The sequence below is a fragment of the Mesoplodon mirus genome (assembly GCF_964341445.2).
Source record: "Mesoplodon mirus genome assembly, chromosome: 16".
In the NCBI taxonomy this organism is placed as follows: Eukaryota; Metazoa; Chordata; class Mammalia; order Artiodactyla; family Ziphiidae; genus Mesoplodon; species Mesoplodon mirus.
Genome location: NC_138992.1, coordinates 2,384,872 through 2,402,336, shown reverse-complemented (window position 1 = coordinate 2,402,336; position 17,465 = coordinate 2,384,872). Strand labels below are relative to the sequence as shown.

The 17,465-nt window shown below is 62.6% G+C and overlaps 2 protein-coding genes across 4 annotated transcripts in view; one reads left to right on the top strand and one right to left on the bottom strand.

Annotated features, from left to right (window-relative positions):
- The window catches only part of PTP4A3 (protein tyrosine phosphatase 4A3), a 34,666-nt gene extending 31,836 nt beyond the window's left edge, over positions 1-2,830 (top strand). For all 3 annotated transcript variants that reach the window (XM_082601662.1, XM_082601664.1, XM_082601663.1), the window contains exons 5-6: positions 374-448; positions 2,185-2,830. In XM_082601662.1, coding sequence (XP_082457788.1) covers positions 374-448; positions 2,185-2,302 — 193 coding nt within the window. In that variant the 3' untranslated portion in view covers positions 2,303-2,830. The remainder of the gene's footprint in view (positions 1-373; positions 449-2,184) is intronic.
- A 1,404-nt stretch (positions 2,831-4,234) lies between these two features.
- Positions 4,235-17,465, bottom strand: part of LOC309791823 (maestro heat-like repeat family member 5) — a gene marked incomplete at both ends in the record, with an annotated part of 35,710 nt that continues 22,479 nt past the window's right edge. Inside the window, 12 exon segments of the mRNA XM_082600926.1 lie at positions 4,235-4,432; positions 5,313-5,479; positions 5,732-5,806; positions 5,903-6,119; positions 6,250-6,334; positions 6,478-6,686; positions 6,922-7,077; positions 7,659-7,835; positions 11,466-11,609; positions 12,296-12,410; positions 12,878-12,914; positions 12,917-13,014. Of these exon segments, the coding sequence (XP_082457052.1) occupies positions 4,235-4,432; positions 5,313-5,479; positions 5,732-5,806; positions 5,903-6,119; positions 6,250-6,334; positions 6,478-6,686; positions 6,922-7,077; positions 7,659-7,835; positions 11,466-11,609; positions 12,296-12,410; positions 12,878-12,914; positions 12,917-13,014 (1,678 nt within the window).

The following is a 17,465-nucleotide window of genomic DNA, read 5'->3' as shown; positions in this document are numbered from 1 at the left end:
CACTGAAGGACCCAGGCGGTGGAATCCCCGTTTGCAGAGGGGACTGGCTGAGTGGGGTTGATAGCCAAGAGTCAGTCTCTTATCCACAACCAGACCTAAGCCCAGCGCTTTACTCTCCCTCCTTCAACCCTCCCACCAACATATTTACACACAAGGATCCTGAAGCACAGAGAGGTTGCCTGGCTCACCTGAGGTCACACAGCAGGGTCGGGGGGAGCCTGTGCCCTCCACAGGGGAGGGCAGGGCACTGGGGGAGTCTGGGCAGCGCTCAGGCCCCAAGGGGGAAGGCCTTGCTCTGTGTCTTCAGTAGGCGGCCTGTCGGGGGGGGTTGGGTGTAGAGGCCCGGATGATCTCGTTCTGCCGTCCGCTCTAGGGCTCCGGTCCTCGTGGCTCTGGCCCTCATTGAGAGCGGGATGAAGTACGAGGACGCCATCCAGTTCATCCGACAGTGAGTGGCCGGGGGGGGAGGGCGGTGGCGAGTGCTCAGGGGTCCGGGCTGAGGGGGCCCTTGTCCTGTGCTCCCCACCCCGCAGGGGCCCAGTGCCCTGCCAGTGGGCACTCCTGACCCCTGGCCCCGGGGTGTCCTCTGAGGCATCCCCCGGCCCAGTGCAGCCTCCTGCTGTGGTACCAAGGCACCGCTCAGGCCGCCTGGCCCTGACTGAGGACTGGTCCCTGAGTGTGGCCTTCTCCCCTGGCTGGGAGGTATGAGTGAGGAGAGGCTACAGTGAGGGCCTGGCTGGTCCCACCTCCGGGGCCCGCGGCTCCCTCAGCCTGGGGCGCAGGGCGGTCAGGACAGGCTGGGCTGCGTTGAGTAGCAAGCAGGCCCACGGAAGGAGTCGGGGCAAACAACTCCTGAAGCCTCCAGCACTCCTGATGTGGGCTGTCATTCTCCTTACCTGGGAGAGGAAGGACCCCCAGAAGCCATCCAGCCCAGCCCCTCTGTGGAAGGAACCTCCTGTGGCACCTGCCCACCTTCCCTAACACCCCAGGGACGACTGGCACCTGGCGGCCTTTCAGAGCTGCCTTTCCAAAGCCCTGGCCCCTGGGGCCTCTGCCCAGCTTCTCAGCCCCCACGGGGGTCTCCCCCCTCCCCCTCCTCGGGTGGGGGGCTCCTGTCTCTACCACTGCTCCCAGGAAAAGAGCCCTGGTGATGCAGGGTCTTGGGGTGTCAGCAGGGACAGTGGAGCGGATGGCAGAGGACCTGGGCCTGCACTGGGCCCGAGCCCGCCCCCAGCCCAGCCGCCGTGTGCGTGCATGCGTGCGTGCGTGTGTGTGTGTGTGAGAGAGAGACACGCACACGCTCTGTGCCTGTGTGTGTTCTTGTGCTGCTTCCCCAGTGGCGGCTCCCAGGGCACAGCCACCTTTCTCCCAGAGGCAGGCTTGTTTACCAGCCAGGCAGCCAGGTCTGCGTGTGCCCGTGGGAGCTCAGGCCTCCTCGGGAGCCCGGCACTCCTTCATACACGCGTGCACACTCGCACACACAGGCACACGCTCTTTCTCCCCGTGCGCCTGTGTGCAGCTCTGCGCCTTGGTGCAGATCCAAGGGGCACCAGGGCGAGGGCTGGGCCTTCACCAGAGCCCTTCCCGCACCTACCTCGTTAGTGGTTCCCCAGCTTGAGGCCCGAGGCCCGAGGCCCGAGGCCCGTGACTGGGGGCTGGGCCCAACTCCGTGACTCAGAGAAGCACAGGCTTGCTCCTCCCCCACTCACGTTTCCTTGGCCAGAGCAAGTCTGTGGCCACGTCTGAGGTCACGGGCGGGTGGGGACAGATGGCCTCCAGAAGCGCCCGGTGGGCAGCCCTAGGTGCCCTCACACCCGGGCACCTGAGGTCCACCTCCCCCCTCCTACTCCCCCTCCCAGCCAGCCGGGACGCCCAGGCTCCACCCCTGCGGCCTCTGGGGTCCCAGGTAGACATGGGGACCTTGGGGGTGGGGGTCAGGGAGCCAGCCTGGAGGAGGTGATAGCCAGGTGAGTCGAAGGCCAGCAGCGGTGACTGCAGGTGATGGGGGAAGGGTGTTTCTGGCAGCAGGAGCAGCCCGGGCAAAGGCCTAGAGGTGGGATGGGCTCTGCTGGGTACGAGGACCCGCTCCAGCCCCACCGGACTCTGGTGCCTCGAGGCCCTGGGGCAGGGCAGGCGGCCGAGCCCTGGTCCTGCCTGATCCCTACCTCTGTTCCGTCTGCCCAGGAAGCGGCGTGGAGCCATCAACAGCAAACAGCTTACCTACCTGGAAAAATACCGGCCTAAGCAGAGACTGCGGTTCAAGGACCCACATGCGCACAAGACCAAGTGCTGTGTAATGTAGCTCAGGACCTTGGCGCCCTGGCCTCGGGCTCCGCGGGGCTCCATCTCCCTTCTCTCCAGACGCCTCGGCACACCCGCCACCAGCGGTCCGGCCCGCCCCACGCGCCCTTTGCTGTCTCCTGTCACCGCCCCCCTGCGTCTCTGTCCACACGCGCGTGCAAGTGTGTGTGTGTGTGCTCGCACCACTGTCTGGTCCATCCTTCCTTTTGTCTACGTGCCTCGCGTCTCTGTCTCTTCCTCTGTGCCCTGTGTGTCTCTGTCTGTGCCCTCGGCTCCTTGTGTCCCTCTGAGGCTTAATTTCCCCTAATCTCCCCCTCACCCCGCGTCCCTGGCTCTCCTGCCAGTGCCCTGCCGCTGGGCAGCTCTCCTCTTTGGCCCGTTTGTTTGGGGGCTGGTGTATTTTTTAACCACTGGGCCCAGCCCCTCCTCTGCAGCCCCTCACCCTGACCTGTTCTTGGCACCTTAAATTATTTGGTCTGGGGCGGTCAGATGTTCTGGACACTCAAAGGCAATAAACCCGGACCCTGTGGCTGTGTGTGTGTGCTTGGAGAGTGGGGTGGGGGGCCAGGCGGCCTTGAGTGGGCAGGCGGGGCCCCGGGAGGCCCCTGAGCAGGACGGGCCGGCAGCCCCTCTGGCCGGCTGTGCTGGCGCGCCCCCTGGCGTCCACGCCGGGTCCCTGCGCTCCCTGGCTTAGGGGCAGGGGCCATCCCAGATAGAACAGAGCAAGGGCTGTGGCCTGAGCGGGCTCCGCCCAGTTGCCATGGTGCTGTTTCAGGGCCGGGTCACCGGCTTGCTCCTGTGCAGGACAGGGTGGGTCACTTGGTAATTTCTCGGGGCTTGTGTCCAGTGGGGTGGCTGCCCTGCCCCCACCAGGTGTCCTTAGAGGCCCAGAGCAGGGAGTGGGTGATGGTGGCCCACTGGGCCTGCCATGATAGGTCAGAGTGTGTGGGGGAGGGGCAGGGTCCGCCTGGGGGCATGGGTTGCCCTGCTCCCAGCCTCCCCGAGTGCAGCTCTCAGCTCTCGCAGAGCTGGGGGCCGGCCCCTCCCTGGGTCCGGTGGGCTGCACCTTCCCCAGGTGTGAGGGCGGCCCACCCACCAGGTCACAGGCCCTGTCTCCCCGCCCCTCGTCTGCCTTGGCCGGCCTGGCAGTGAACTGTTGCTGCTGGTACGGTTAATGGGGCACCTCCCGTGAGCCCGGGTCTAGAGCCCCCCGCCCTGCTGGCAAGGACTGGGCCCCCTCCACTCCAGACTTCTCCTGCCTCAGTTCCCCTGGGGGCTTGCCCGGTCACCGTCGGCTCCAGGAACCTGTTGGGTCCAGGCCCACCCAGCTCTAAGCTTTTACTAAACCAGACTTCCCAGAGGGAGGGTGAACTGGGGCCAGGTGGAGGGACGTGTGGGAGGCCTGCCTGCCCACTGCCCGGCGGTGGCCAGGGGGCAAGTGCTGGGTGAAACCAGGGAAGTCCCCCCGTTTCAGGAGAGATGGCACTCCCACCCACCAGCTGGACCGAGGGGACCCTCCCCCTCAGGCCTCTTGGTCCTGAAGGAGTGCACCCCTCCCCCCCAGGCAGGGGGTTGCAGTGGAGGAGAGGTGGGGGGCACCCGCGGAGGTCCGTGGACAAGATGGAGAGTCGTGAAAAGGCAAACCCACCCGGAGCTCCTCCTCAGGTGCCCTGTTCACAGATGCACAGACGGGGATATGGGGCTCCCAGGTGGAGAGGGGCCGCCAGCTCTACCGAGAGTTACTTCCTCCTTTCCCCAAACACACCCAAGAACACAAGTGAATCTGGGGCGTGTCCATGACGTTGCTGTATTTTTTCAACCCACCATCCAGGTTTTGGGGTCTCCTGGGTGCCAGCCCTGTGCAGCCCCATCCCTGCCCCGAGGGGCTCACAGTCTAAGGGGGGTGGTGAGCCGGGTAGGGGGGTGCCCGGCCTCAGGAGGGGCTGACGAGGGGCAGGGGGCCTTGTTTGGCAGGCCCTCGAGGGATGGGGCTTGTGGGGGTGCCAAGGCTGGGGATGTGAGCAAGGCGCTCCGGGTGGAAGCTCTGCCTGGGTGTAGTGGGCAGGGTCAGGGAGGGCACAGGGGGTGGGGGTGGGGAAGGCAGGGGGCAGGCTGGGCGGGGCTGGACCTCCTGTTGGAGGACGGCCGGCTGGGGTCACAAGAGAGACACCCTGGGGGGAGGCCCTAGGGAGGACTCCGGCAACGGAGGGTCTCACAGGCAGGGAAAGGGCCCATCTGCCCATTGCACAAGTCAAAAAACCAAGGCTGGGAGGGGAAGGACCTCCTGAAGGTCAGGTGGGTTTCCAGGGGCTCCCTGGGAGTCGGGGGACCCCTTCTAGACTCAGCCCTCCAAGGGTTCTTGGAGGAAGGTCTTACTACCCATTTTACAGATGGGACAGCTGAGGCTCAGAGAGCTGAGACCCTCGCCTCAGGCCATACAGCTCATCCAGGATGGGCCAGGCCCACCAGGAAGGTCTGACTCTAGGCCAGTCTGGTTCCGCTGCCAACCCCGGGTGCCAGCCCTGACTGGATTCAGGAGGCTAGAGATGGGGGTGGATGGAGACCTTGAGTCCCCCGGGCTGAGAGAGACCAGCCAAGGGGCCTCTTGCCCACCGTCAGCACCCCCCGTGACTATGGAGCTCTAAGCCAGAGACAAACTGAATGCCATTGGGGTGCCTTGGTGAATGGCTTCACTCAGCAGTGAGCCCCGAGGGCCAAGGCTGCCCTGGGAGTGCCCTCCCAGCGCCCAGGACACTGGCAGGCCATGGCTTGGGCTCTGGCCAAGGGGAGCCCACCTGATACATGAGGGAGGGGTTGTCATTTGCAGGGCACTGCACAGACTTCCCAGTTTGTCTCTGGGGGACATGGTCTCCCAGGCCTCCCCCAGGCCTGCCAGTGGGGCTTGCCTGGTTCCCCTGGGGACCCACGGAATGGTGGGCAGGGAGCGTACAGGTGTGACGCATCTTTGCTGAATCTAGATCTTTCTTTCAAGTGGAAAAATGTTATACAACCAAGCTCTGTGTGGACAGGGCAGGGCTGCCTGACACGGTGGGCACGGGGCTGGGGGAGGACGGCTGGAGGTCAGCGCAGTCCGGCTGCATCTGCTGAAGGAAGGAGGACTGCCTGGTGGCAAGTTCTTGGATGCCGGGCTCTGGGTCATTCTTAAGATCCTCAAAAGCTCCAGGAGAGGAGGGACAAGTCAGAGGTGCCCCCTGCGGTCCCGTCTGCCCACAGCCCCGCCCTGACAGGGCAGCGCCCTCATTCCCACCTGGGGTGCGGGGGGGTAGGTTGGCACCCAGACCCCACCTCCTGGGCCTTCCAGGCCTGGATGCTCCCCTTCCCCACCCCCACCCCCTCTCAGCCCCACGTGTTTGGGAGTCCACTCTCCCTGCGACACGGGTGTGGGTGTGGACGGGTTGGGGCCACTTACTGCAGAACAGCAGCTTCGTGTCCATGTCCTTGACCATCTGGGACGCGGCCTGGGGGTGGTGGCCGATGGTATAACCTGTGTGACAACCAGGAGCACTCTGGCCGGTGGAAGGGGGCTCGGACCCGCTCCTGACCCTCCGAGGCCTCCCCCGCTCGCCACCTTTCCTCTTACCAGTGGCCCTCGAGCTCCAGCTGCAGTGGCGTGGCAAGCGCCGGGTGGGCGGGTGAGGCTCAGGGTGCTCAGGCGGGACAGGCCCGGGGGTCCCCGAGCCCGGCCCCCGCTCACCCATGAAGAGCGCTGCCCAGGTCTTGATGTGACGACGGCGGCTGTGCAGGTATCTGAGGGCCTGTGCCAAGTGGCTGCTGAGCCCCTCCTGGCTGTGGCTCATCTGGGGAGCACGCCTGTCACTCGCTGGGGCCAGAGGGCTGGGCCCGCACAGAGCACGGACCGGAGCCCCAGCTCTGGGGAGCCCGGCTCCTGGCCCCCCTCCCCTCCCGTCCCCCGCTGTGGCCCCAAGCCAGGCAGCTCCAGAGGAAGTGGCGGGCGCCGAGGCTTGCCTCCCAGGCCAGCCTGCAGGAGAGGGTGTGCTGCGAGCTTGGTCTGCTGTGGGGACCGCAGGGGAGGGCCCGGGCTGGGGTAGGGTCTGAGGAAGCTGCAGCGCGGGCGCAGCCCCTCCTGGGCTCCTGGGCTCCTTCCCACTGCCTGTGAGGCTGGGCTCAGCCCACCTACCTCCCTGGCCATGGCACCAGGCCCTGCTCGACCGAAGGCAGCACTCAGCCCCCATCGGCTTGGAAACTGGCCGCTTCTTGTCCATCTCCCTGGCCGCTGGGAGCTCCAGGAAGGCTGAGCTGCGTCTTAGTGGCCTGGCGTGGGGCGTGGGCTGGCACGCAGTAGGGCTCAGCCCATATCTCAGCAAGTTCAACGAACAACCTGAGCCCCGACTACAGGCCAGGCGCTGGGGATACAGCAGTGAGCAGGACAGACAGTGTCCTGACCACAGATGGCACGGCCACGTGTTTGCACGTGTGTGTGAGTGCACGTGTGTGCACACGGGGAGGGGCAGGGAAACCAAGGAGGGGGCCAAACCTGCTGCCCCAGGGAGCACCCCCTGCCATCTGCAGACCCCCAGCCCCCTGCCACCCGTGGGTCCCCAGCCCTGCCAAGGCGAAGGCCCATCGGGAGGCACTGACCGTGACGATGGCCCGGCAGCTGTCCTTCAGGGGCAGGAGCAGGGCCACCATGCTCTGGTGCACCTGGGTTCTCAGGCCACTTAGCTTTCTGCCTGTCATCGACGCCACCAGCTCCCCGACCAGTGCCATGGCCGCTGCCCGGATTCCACCCCGCTTCTGCAAGGCAGAGGCTCAGGGCCAGAGCCGAAACTGCCTGGGGCTCCTGACCCTCCAGTCCGTGGTGGGGATGGGGCTCAGTCCCCTCAGCGGGACCCTTTCACCGGGGCTCAGGGCTCTCAGGGACAGGGCTCTGCCTTCGCCCTCAGGGCTCGTGGGGAGGGTCACAGGCCATCCTCAAGGACCTGAAATCGTTTCTCTCTCATGCTCACAATCACATCCTGACAACCCGAGTGTCATGAATGCAGCTGGTGGGGGCGGGGCTTATCCCTCTAATTTCCCAGTGAAGGAAAATCTGCCATTGCAAACGTGCTGACAGGTCAGGAAGGTGAGGACAGGTGGGGTTGGAGAGACTGGATGTTGGCGCTAGTTCAGCCCCATGGAGAAGGGCGAGCGCCACCTGGTGGCCTTCCGGCTGGTCCACCTGCGCCGGTGCACACCCAGGGAGCTGCCCTGGACCTCCACCTCCCTGCCCCAGCTGGACCGTGGCCTGGGGCCCTCCCCGCCTTCGAGGAAGGGAGCGGGGGAGGCACAGGAGGCGCACGAGATGGGGGCACTCGCCCCTCCCTGGGCACACTCACGTCGCCGGAGAAGGAGCGGGCGCTGATGGTGATGCCAAGGCTCTGGGCCTCCGTGCTGTGTGCGCCCAGGTGGTGCAGCTCGCCCGACATGGTGCCCGTGACGCGTACCACCGCCGGCTCGCTGCTGTGGAAGAAGCCGTCGAGGAAGGGCGCCAGCAGTCCACGGAGCAGGAGTCCCTGGGGGAGGTGGGGCCGGTGGGCCGAGGGTGCTGGGACCCCTGCCTCTGCACACCCCCCGCACCCCAGCCCTGCCGCGTAGACCCAGAACCAACTCAGACTCTGCCCTTCCCAGACCCCCAACCAGGCCTGGGCACCTGCACTGCCCCCCGCACCCTGCTGGATCCCGCCCTGGCTCTGCCCATGAGGGAAATGAGCTCCGAGCCCTGGTTGTCCACTGGGAGCTGTGGACAGACTGCGGACAGGCTTCTCCTCTCTGAGCCACTGGGGGTCCTCCTGGGGTTAGGGGAGCATTAGCCCCGTGCTAGTTGGCTCCCAGGTCCTTCCTGTCCGGCCCCGTGCTGGCCAGAGGGCCCCCACCAAGTCCTGGAGACCACCCTTCCCTTCCTCTGCCCCACCCTGCCTTTACCCCCATTCCTGGCCTCCCCATGGGTCAGAGAGGGCCTGGGGGGCTGGAGGAGACACATTGGTCAGGTGGGCACACACTGAGGTCGCTGGCGAATCACATCATGGGGGGCTGGGTGCACCGGTGGTGGCTCCAGAGCTTCTACGTTGCAATGACCATTTCCCAGTTTTACATTACTTTAAAGGAAAACACTAAGCTCATTTCCAGCCAATTCTTTCTGCTCCTCTTGTGTGCGGTGTGCTCATGAATTGTCTGGATGTACATGTCAGAAAGTGACATGTCAGCAAATGGATGTTTCCCGCCATCAAGCCCCTTATCAATGACTTGTGCAAACTAGACTGATTTTACAACTTTTAAGCAAGTTTTAGGCAACTTCATTGGCTTCGTAAGCTGTGTTTAGCTTTACAGTATTAAATTCATTTCAGTGACAAACACTTTCTGAGCACCAACTGGGTGCAGCCAGGGGGCTGGGACCCAGATCTGGCAGTGGACTAGACAGGCAGAATGGATTCTAACGGGAAGGACCCAAAGTTAAACACACAACATGGCGTGTGTCAGTCAGTGACGAGTGGTATGATACAGTAGGGCAGGGGTGGGACCGACTGGGGTGGAGGTACCAGCAGAGGTGGTGGTTATGAAGGTTTCTAAAAAATTATTTTATATATTTATTTATTTTGGGGCTGTGCCGCACAGCACGTGGGATCTTAGATCCCCAACCAGAGATCAAAGCTGTGCCCCCTGTATTGAAAAGCGGATTCTTAACCAATGGACCACCAGGGAAGTCCCTAAAGTTTTAATTTTAAGTAGGATCAGAGCATTTGTTACTGAGAAGGTGACAGCTGAGCAAATTCTTACAAAGAGGTGCTGGAAGAGCTTTCCAGCAGAAGGCGCAGCAAGTGCAAAGGCCCTGAGGCAGGAGCACGCCTGGGTGTTTGTGGGGTTTGTTGATCGGCTGAACGACCTTACTGTTTGGGGCTGGAGCAACTGGACGGGTGGAGCCCCCGTCACCTGAGATGGGGGCTGCAGGAGGAGCCCGTTTGGGATGAGGGGTCCATTGTGCACAGGTTGAATTTGAGATGCTGCTAGAATCCAAGCAGTTTGAGGGTCGAGGCTGGAGTTCAGGTCCGCGTTTGGGATACAGGTTTGGGAGCAATTGGCCTATAGGTGGTACGTAAAGATTGGAGGAGACCACCAAGGGAGCAAGTGTAGACCAGGGAGAACGGCGGGAAGGGGTCCAAGAACAGGAGGAAGAACCGGTGAAGATGACAAGGCACCACCTTCGATGTGGGAGGAAAACCAAGTGAGGGAGGGGTCCTGGGGCCAAGTGGACGGAAAGGTCACCCAGTCACGTGTGCTGACGGGCCCACTGCGGGGAGGTCACAGGTGACCTGGACGGGAGTGGTTTCAGGTCAGCTGTGGGTGGGAGGGATGCTAACTGGAGCGTGTCTGCCTTCCTTCGATGGCTGCACTTGCAGCATTTTCGGTTGAATTATTTCATTAATGTGTAGGCATCACATTGGTAGCATCTTCTAAAAGCAAAATACAATTTCTAACAAGGACAGAAATGGCTGGGCGCCAGTCCTGAAAACAGCATCCAGATTTTCAATGTGATTGTCCCATGACTGTCAAGTAGTTTTTAGCCTAGTTGTCTGGACCCCCTCCCCCGAGGTGAGCAGTGGGATTGGTGGAGGGGGCCCTCCTTCCGCCTGCCGAGCTGGCCCCTTGTTCCCTGGTAAGAGGACCCCTTTGTGGCAGGGATGGACTTCCCTGGCCTCCTCGCGGGACCACTGGAGAAAAAGTGAGTGATCAACTTGCAGGTCGTGCCTCAAGGGGCAGGGTGTGCCTGCTGGCTGGAGTGGGCCTGGTGGTGGCCGCCCAGGCCCTGCAGAGGAGGGCAGCACCCAGAATGGAGCACAGCAAACGAGGAGCCTGCTCCCCTGGGGAGTGCAGAGCAGGACAGCCACAGCGGCGGGAGAGAAATGCACTTCTACCGTGTGTAAGCGGTCGGTTTGGGTCTTTTGCAGGTAGCTACCCTCCGGTCTCCCAGTGCACACACCGGCACCCAGTTAGTGCGATTTGTGTTTGACGGTAGACAGAAGTGGACAGTCCTGCGGGGCCATTTGTTCTCATGGGCCCCAGCAGAAGGTGCCTCTCTGGCGTCTAGGGCAGCGACCGCAGCCCCTCCCTCAGCCCTGGGGCCCGCTCCATCCCTGCCCAGTTCAATGTGTCCCTACAGAAGCAGGTCTCCTTGGCTGGGGGGCTCAGGGTGTGTTGTTTCCCCCAGCCCTGCTGTGGCTGCACCCCCCCCTTGGGAACCACCCACCTTCCCTAGCCCTGGCCGTCCTGGTCTGGTAGCCCCTCTGCTCTGTCTTCTCTGTTCCTGCAGGTCCACACTCAGTGCGGGGTAGAGAGGAAGCACGTGGACACTTCCTACTGATGGCCTGTCTGGGAGAACACCTGGGGACAGGTGTCTGGATGGCTGACCACTGACAGAATGAATGAATGAGTGACAAAGCAAATGTGAATAACTGATTGAGTGAAATGAATGAATGAAAGAAATAATAAAAGAATGACTCATCAATGAAGGACCCAAGGAGCAAGTGGGTGGATGGATGGATGAGTGTGTGGATGGAGGGATGGATGGAGGGATGAATGGAGGGATGGATGGAGAGATGAATGGCTGACTTTATGAATGGATGAGTGGGTAGGTAGGTGGATGAGCTGAGGGCTGTAGATGGAACGGCCAGATCCCCCAAAGGCAGCATTGAGGACCTCCCCTTCTGCCTCTTTGGCAATGCACCAGCTGTTCATTCATTGTGGGATGTGGGTTGCACAGTGATGGGTGGAATCGGGAGGGAGTGAAGCTGAGTCTGCAATGACCGGGGGTACCCGCCCATAAGATTCTCAGGGGAGGCTCCTGTCTGCGGGCCAGCCTTGGGGTGCCACCTGGTGGGCTCCTTCTAGGTGCCTGGAGGTCTGCAGGAGCGTCCGCCTATCCCCGGGCATGGTGGAGACAGCGTCCTTCGGGAGTAGACACCGCACCCCTCCCGCGGCCCTGCCAAGAGGCCATCACCAGCGCCATTCTGCAAGTGAGGAAACCGAGCCCCAGAGAGGTGATTTTGTGTCCCTAGAGCCGGGATTCCAACCCAGTGGGCCTTGTCTGCACGCCACACACCCGGCCGCTCTGGGGGTTGCTCCAGCCACGGCTCCCCTCACCCTCTTACCTTCTCTGGGTGGAAGAGGATGTTTCCCAGGCCCTGCAGGCTCAGCATGCGGACCTCAGGGCTGGGGTCCCTGAGGCTTCGGGCCAGCATGGTCAGGGCGGCCTGTTTGGGGAGCACCTCCAGCAGGGCAGGGCTGTAGAGGAACTGGGTGGCCCCCGGGGCAGGCGGGTCAGTCCTGGCATCCTCTCCTAGGGGCCCTCATCTGTGTCTGGGAGCAGGCCTGTAGGACCAGGGCCTGGCAGGCAGTTTGGGCAGGGGGGCTGACCTGCTTCCTCCAGGTATCTTGGTTAATGAGTATTTGAAACCCACCTCCAAGCTGGCTTTATCCTTCAATGTATAGCTGGGGAGACTGAGGCCCAGAGGGGGAAAGGTCCTTGTCTGAGGTCACACAGCGAGGCTGGGAGCAACATACATCAACAGACTGGCTCGTGGGGCACTTGGGGACAAAGCCCCGTGGAGGGAGGCCCAGACATTCCTCTAGTGGGGTGGGGTGGGGTGGGGTGCAGAGAAGCACCAGGCTTTGATTGGGGTCTCTTTCTACTCTTTCATTGCCCTTTTGGCTTCACGGTCCCAGGGGTGGGACCTCAAGTCATCAGGGAGGGGGGTGGGTGAAAGACAGTCCCACCAGGCTGCAGGCTGAGGGGGGCCTGGGAGGTGCGGACCCAGCCAGAAGCCCCCGACCGCGGGCCCCAAGGAGCTGGAAGCGGGAAGGGGGTGTGTGAGGGGTTTGTTGGGCAGGTGAGGTCCTGGTGTGGTTCTGGCGGCAGCTGAGGCAGCCGGACGAGGGGGCTCAGGCTGTCTCTGAGGGGCTCCCCTCGCCGCACCCAGGCCCCCGTGAGGATGATGATGGCTGCCTTCCTCCCCCGCTCCGCCTGGCTCCATAGGTTGGGTAGCAGCTGGGCGATCAGCGCCTTGACTTGCTTGCAGCGGTTCTGCACCATGGCCCTGGGCACAGGCGAAGGGCGGGGCAGGGCCTGAGCTTGCGGACACAGCCCCGTGTCCCCCTCCCCACACAACCCAACCCCGGGGCCAGGCGGCCAGAGGTGTTGCTGAGCCTGGGTGGGCACATCTCTCTTCGACTGCTTCCTGCTCCCTTTGCGCCCACTGGCCGCCCACTGGCTGCCAGGCCCGGGTTGAGCATGGGATGGACAGGGGAGCAGACTTGGCCCTTGTCCCCTAGGAGGCCTCAGGCCGTGGAAGGGGCCGGGGGAAGACGCCTGCATCCTAGGCTTCCAGGGTGTGCGCGTGAGATGGGGGTGGGGCGCCAGTGCTTTCCATGCCCTGCGTGCACACGCGTGAGTCCGTGGGGCTGTGCTCGCAGGCAGGCCCTGAGGTACGGCAGTCCACAGCCTAGCCTCCTGGGCAGGGGCGACCCGGGCAGTCCCCTTCCCCTGGCCCCGCCCCGCCCCCACCTGGCGAGGAGGCCCACGCCCTGCGGGTCGGTGTGGTGGTGGCGAAGAGGTCCCAGGCTCCCTGCAGCTCCAGGTGGGCGAAGTCCTGCCAGTGCCCGGTGGTGGACAGCAGGCTCTTCAGCGCATCCAGCGACGTGCTGCGGCAGAGCAGAGGGGTCCCCAGCCAGCCTCGCCCGTGGGGAGGGTGCCCAGCCGCCGCAGGTGGAAAGGTGCCTCGTGGTTCCCGTCTGCACTCAGGGCCTGGCAGCACTGGGGCCTCCCAGGGGCAGCTCGTTCCCAGCCTCCTTCAACAGAGATGTCGGGGCGCGGGATGGTTGCGGGCCCGGTGGCGGAGCAGGAGACTGGAGGGGGCCTCCTGGGAGGGGCGGGTCCAGGAGGAAGCTCGAGACAGTTTTGGCACGTGGTCAGTGTGAGGTGCCCACAGCTGGCTTTCCAGGGCTGGGGCTGAGGTGACAGGGCTGGAGAGAGAGAGCTAGGAGACACCGGGGACAGGTGGTTTCCCCAGTTGCAGGGTGGAGGGGGTCCCAGCGGAGCCTCGATGGACCCTGCCGTTTAAACGTGGAGCTAAGCATGCAGAGGGTCCCGGCAGGGGAGGAGGACAGCGGGGGTGTGTGTCACGGGGGCCCGGAGGAGGGTCCATCTGCAGCTCCTGAGGACGCGGGGAAACCAGGTCCACCGGCCGCGTGCTCGCGTGGACTCAAGAAAGAGAGCTGGACCCGGAGCGTGGCGGCACGAGGTGCCTTCCGGGTCACACAGCCTGGCCAGGGGCCGCAGAAGTGAAGCGCGGCTAGGCCGCGGGCTCCAGACCTGCACAGTGGTGTCGAGCCACGGGCTCTGGGCTGCCCCGGGCCCTGCAGGCTGCGCATGGGTGGAGGGCCCGGGAATAGCTCGGTGACCCGTCTCCCTGCCTAGCCACCCTGCGCCTGGTGGCGTCACCTGGACGTGTGAGCGCCCCCAGAGTGAGGCTGTCAGCTTGGACCAGGCACAACTCTGATCAGATTTGCAAAACCAAATGCGAAGGGATGAAATGCCACTCCGTGAAAGTCCCCAGTGGGGCCGACTCAAATGTCAGCTGGCTTGTCATCTCGCCCCCAAGCCGTGCCACTAAAAAGAGGCTGCGTTTTCCAGGTCACTGGTCTCAGCCAGAGTGACGCCGGTTTCAGGAGAAGGTGACTCTGGGCACACTGGCATTTTGTCTGCTCTGTGATGACTCTCGGAAGCTTCTGGTCCTGGGGCATGTTGGGCATCGCCTCTCACGGTCGCTGTGTCCCTGCACCACAGCAGGGCTTCTGGAAAGATGGCGTTTGGCTGATTTGGGCGTTCTGGGGACTCCCTTGCTGACTCTTGGGGTGAACAGCATCACTTGTGGGGCCCTAAAGCCTAACACCACCCCCGGCCCAGGACCCCGGGCAGCGCACAGGGACCCTTGTTGCCTGAAATCCATGCAGCTCCTTGACCGACAGAAGACGGAGGCCCTCGGGTCCCAGCCCGGCCATGCAGGACTCCCCACCCTTCCTCCTGGAGTGAAGCCGTGCTCTCCTTCAGCCTCCCCCCAGGGATGCCTGGGGCAGAGTGACTTTGAAGATGAGGGAGGGCTGGAGGGCAGGCTGCAGAGGTGCAGGGAGCCTGCGGGGTTCGCACAGAGCTAGGGCTGCCGGCGCATCAGTGCCACGGGGCACGGACCGCTGTGGTCCCGGGGGGGAAGAGGGAATGGGCGCGGTCCTTTCCTTTCCTCCTGGCGTCCCCCCAGCTGACGTGAGCTGCAGGAGGCGGCTGTCTCCTCATCTTTGTACGCAGCCCCAGTGCCGACCGGATACTGCCATGTCCGCGGCACGGGGCCCCCTGTGGCTCCCCACTGCTCTGGGGCTGAGCCGTGGGGTCACCTCCTTCCTGTCCCTTCCTCTTTGGGGTCCCCCTGCCTGGAAGGCTCTCTGCCCTCCTTCCCCCACCCAGTGAGCTCTAACCATCATTCAGGTCTGTGCTCGGAGGCCGGGTCCTCAGGGAACCACATGCAGGGGGCGCCCCCCAAGGTCATCCTTTGCAGAAGCTGTGCCTCTCCTTCAGGGCACTCTCCAGGGTGTGTCATGCGTCACCGTGCTGTCACTTGACCCCATCTGCATTTCCATGGGGCTGAGCTCCTGAGTGCAGGGATAGCTCTCTGGTGACTGAGCTTGGTCCGTGACACAGCAAGCACCATCCGTATTCATTAAATAATAATAGCAGGACACACAGTACCCTTAGCAAGTATCGACCAAATAATAAATAATCCGTTAGTCCTTTCTCTCCTCTTTTCGACCAAGAGCTGCGGGGAGCACGGAGTGGAAGGGGGTGCCGAGGCTGAGGCCAGGGGCCGGGGAAGGAGGCAGGTCCGAGCAGGGCCGTGGGGACTCCAGACTGGGGCCGAACACCAGTCTTCCCGTCCGTCCCTTCCTGCTCAGGAACCCCTGCTCAGCCCCTGGGACGTCACAACCCCCATGGGTCCGAGGAATCAGGAGGTCATTGGGCCTGAGACCATGGCACCCCAACTGGGCAAATCAAACAGAAGACGTTTGGGCTGGGCTCTTGATCTAACCCTTAACTGAGGCCCCAAGTGTTGGTCACTTGCACAGGGTCACCCTAGCATAGAGGCTACCCAGTCCCCTGCGGCGCCTGACCCGCACAACACCTGGGGAGGGACCAACCCCATCGCACAGAAGAAGAAACCAAGACCATGAGATGGAGAGACCAGCTCAGAGTGCTCACAGTGGGGTTAGGAGGAGATCTTAGATCTCAGATCCAGGCCCCAAACAGCATATCATTATTAACTGCTTATTTGTTCCTTGTCGACTGCCAAAACCCAGGACTACGAACAGTGTTTTAAATAAAAGAGCTTTAAATTAAACTTAAAGCTTTAAGTTGAAAAGAGGACTAATCAGGAAGTTAGAAACAAAAGGAAGCACCCGCGTGCCACAGTGAGAGATTACTGAACATTAATTTTATGTGAGCTTCCTGGCAGCCAGGGCAAGAAGGAAAATATGTTGGATTATACCTATCAGTGGATGAAGGGAGTGTCTTTGAAATGAAGAGAAATGAGATGTCCCATTAGAGTTAAAGAGATTCAGCCCATAATGGATGAAACAAGAGGAATGAGAAGTCCTTTGTGGGGTAGGGTGGACATTGCCTTGAGGAGGACCTGGCTGAGAACCAACCAAAGCAGGAAATGTCTTTAAAAGAAAGAGGTTTTGTTCATCAGAGACGCAAAGGAAAGGGAGAGTCCCACAGGCAGGGCCATCCACGCTTGCTCAACTTCCCTGGCAGGAAGCCCTGCCAAACCCTCACTTGTTGGTTCCAGGGGCCGGCACAGCTTAGCAGGACGTCAGGAACCTCAGAGGCCCAGGACTAGTCTGACATTGCCTTGAGCCTTGCGTGGCTGCCACAGGTGTCCCGTGCTACCCTCATGCTGCCGGGGGCACCCACAAGACAGTGGGCCTCTCGGTAGTGAGTGCCCAGATCCCTCTTCGCCCCCCGTCCCGCTTGATGGTACCACCAAATCCACCTACTGTCAGACTTGGGACCACAGTGATGCGCCTGGATGGTGCTGCCCTCTGAGGCCCAGGAGCGGCTGCTGACCTCTTCACTGTCCTTGATGGCTGGCGGACATCACTGCTGATTGGCCTGCTGTGCTCTCGGGCCCCTTGGGGTGGTATCAGCATCGCAGTTGTCCTCTGGGCAAGGGGCCCAGGTCCCATCCCAGCTCCAGGAAAGGTGTGGGAGACAGACCTGGTCAGTCAGAGCCCCACATGCCCCTGTGGCCAAGGCAGTTGGTTCAGGGGTGGGCCTGTGAACTAAGCTGGGCCAATTAGAGCCAATGGACATGCCCAGGATGGGAGTCTGTTCTGTGGTTGCTGGGACCCTGCCCTTCTCTTCCGGGAGGACCTGCCCAGAGAAAAGCCAGGACCTGCGAGGTGGGAGAGGGGAGGGCTGAGGCTGCTGGAGCATCTCAACACAGCTGAGCCTGAGCAGAAGGCCCCCTGGTGCTCCCAGTGACCTCACTGGGAGCCATCCTGCTCAGTGGGGGAGCCCTGTGTGAGACAGACATATGTCTCTGCTCCCTGGAGCCCCCATTATATGGGGCACAGATGACAGCTGTAGCTGGGATGGGCTGGGGGAGAACACAGCAGGGAGGGAGGAGGGCTGCTGTTAGAGAAGATGGTTGGGAGACCACAGGAGGTGAGGCTACGGGGGGAAGAGCATCCCAGGAAGAGGGCGCAGCAGCTGCAAAGGTCCTGAGGCAGGAGTGTGCTGGGTTTGAGAAGCGGCAGGAAGATGCTGAGGCTGGAGCAGAGGGTGTGCATGGATGGTGGGGGCTTGTGGCAGGAACTGAGGTCCTGGAGGAGACAGGCACCCAGATGAGGAAGGACCAGTGGGCCACCGGAAGGGTTGGGCCCTTCTCAGAGTGAAAGAGGGAGGAAGCAGGGAGGGTTCTGGAGGCCTGACCTGACTTAGGGGTGGAGGGCAGTGGGGGGGTGGTAAGGGGGAGAAGGGGAGGCTGGACCTTATGGGGCGGGGGAGGGAAGCTGATGGACCAGGCAGTTCATCGTAGCTTTCT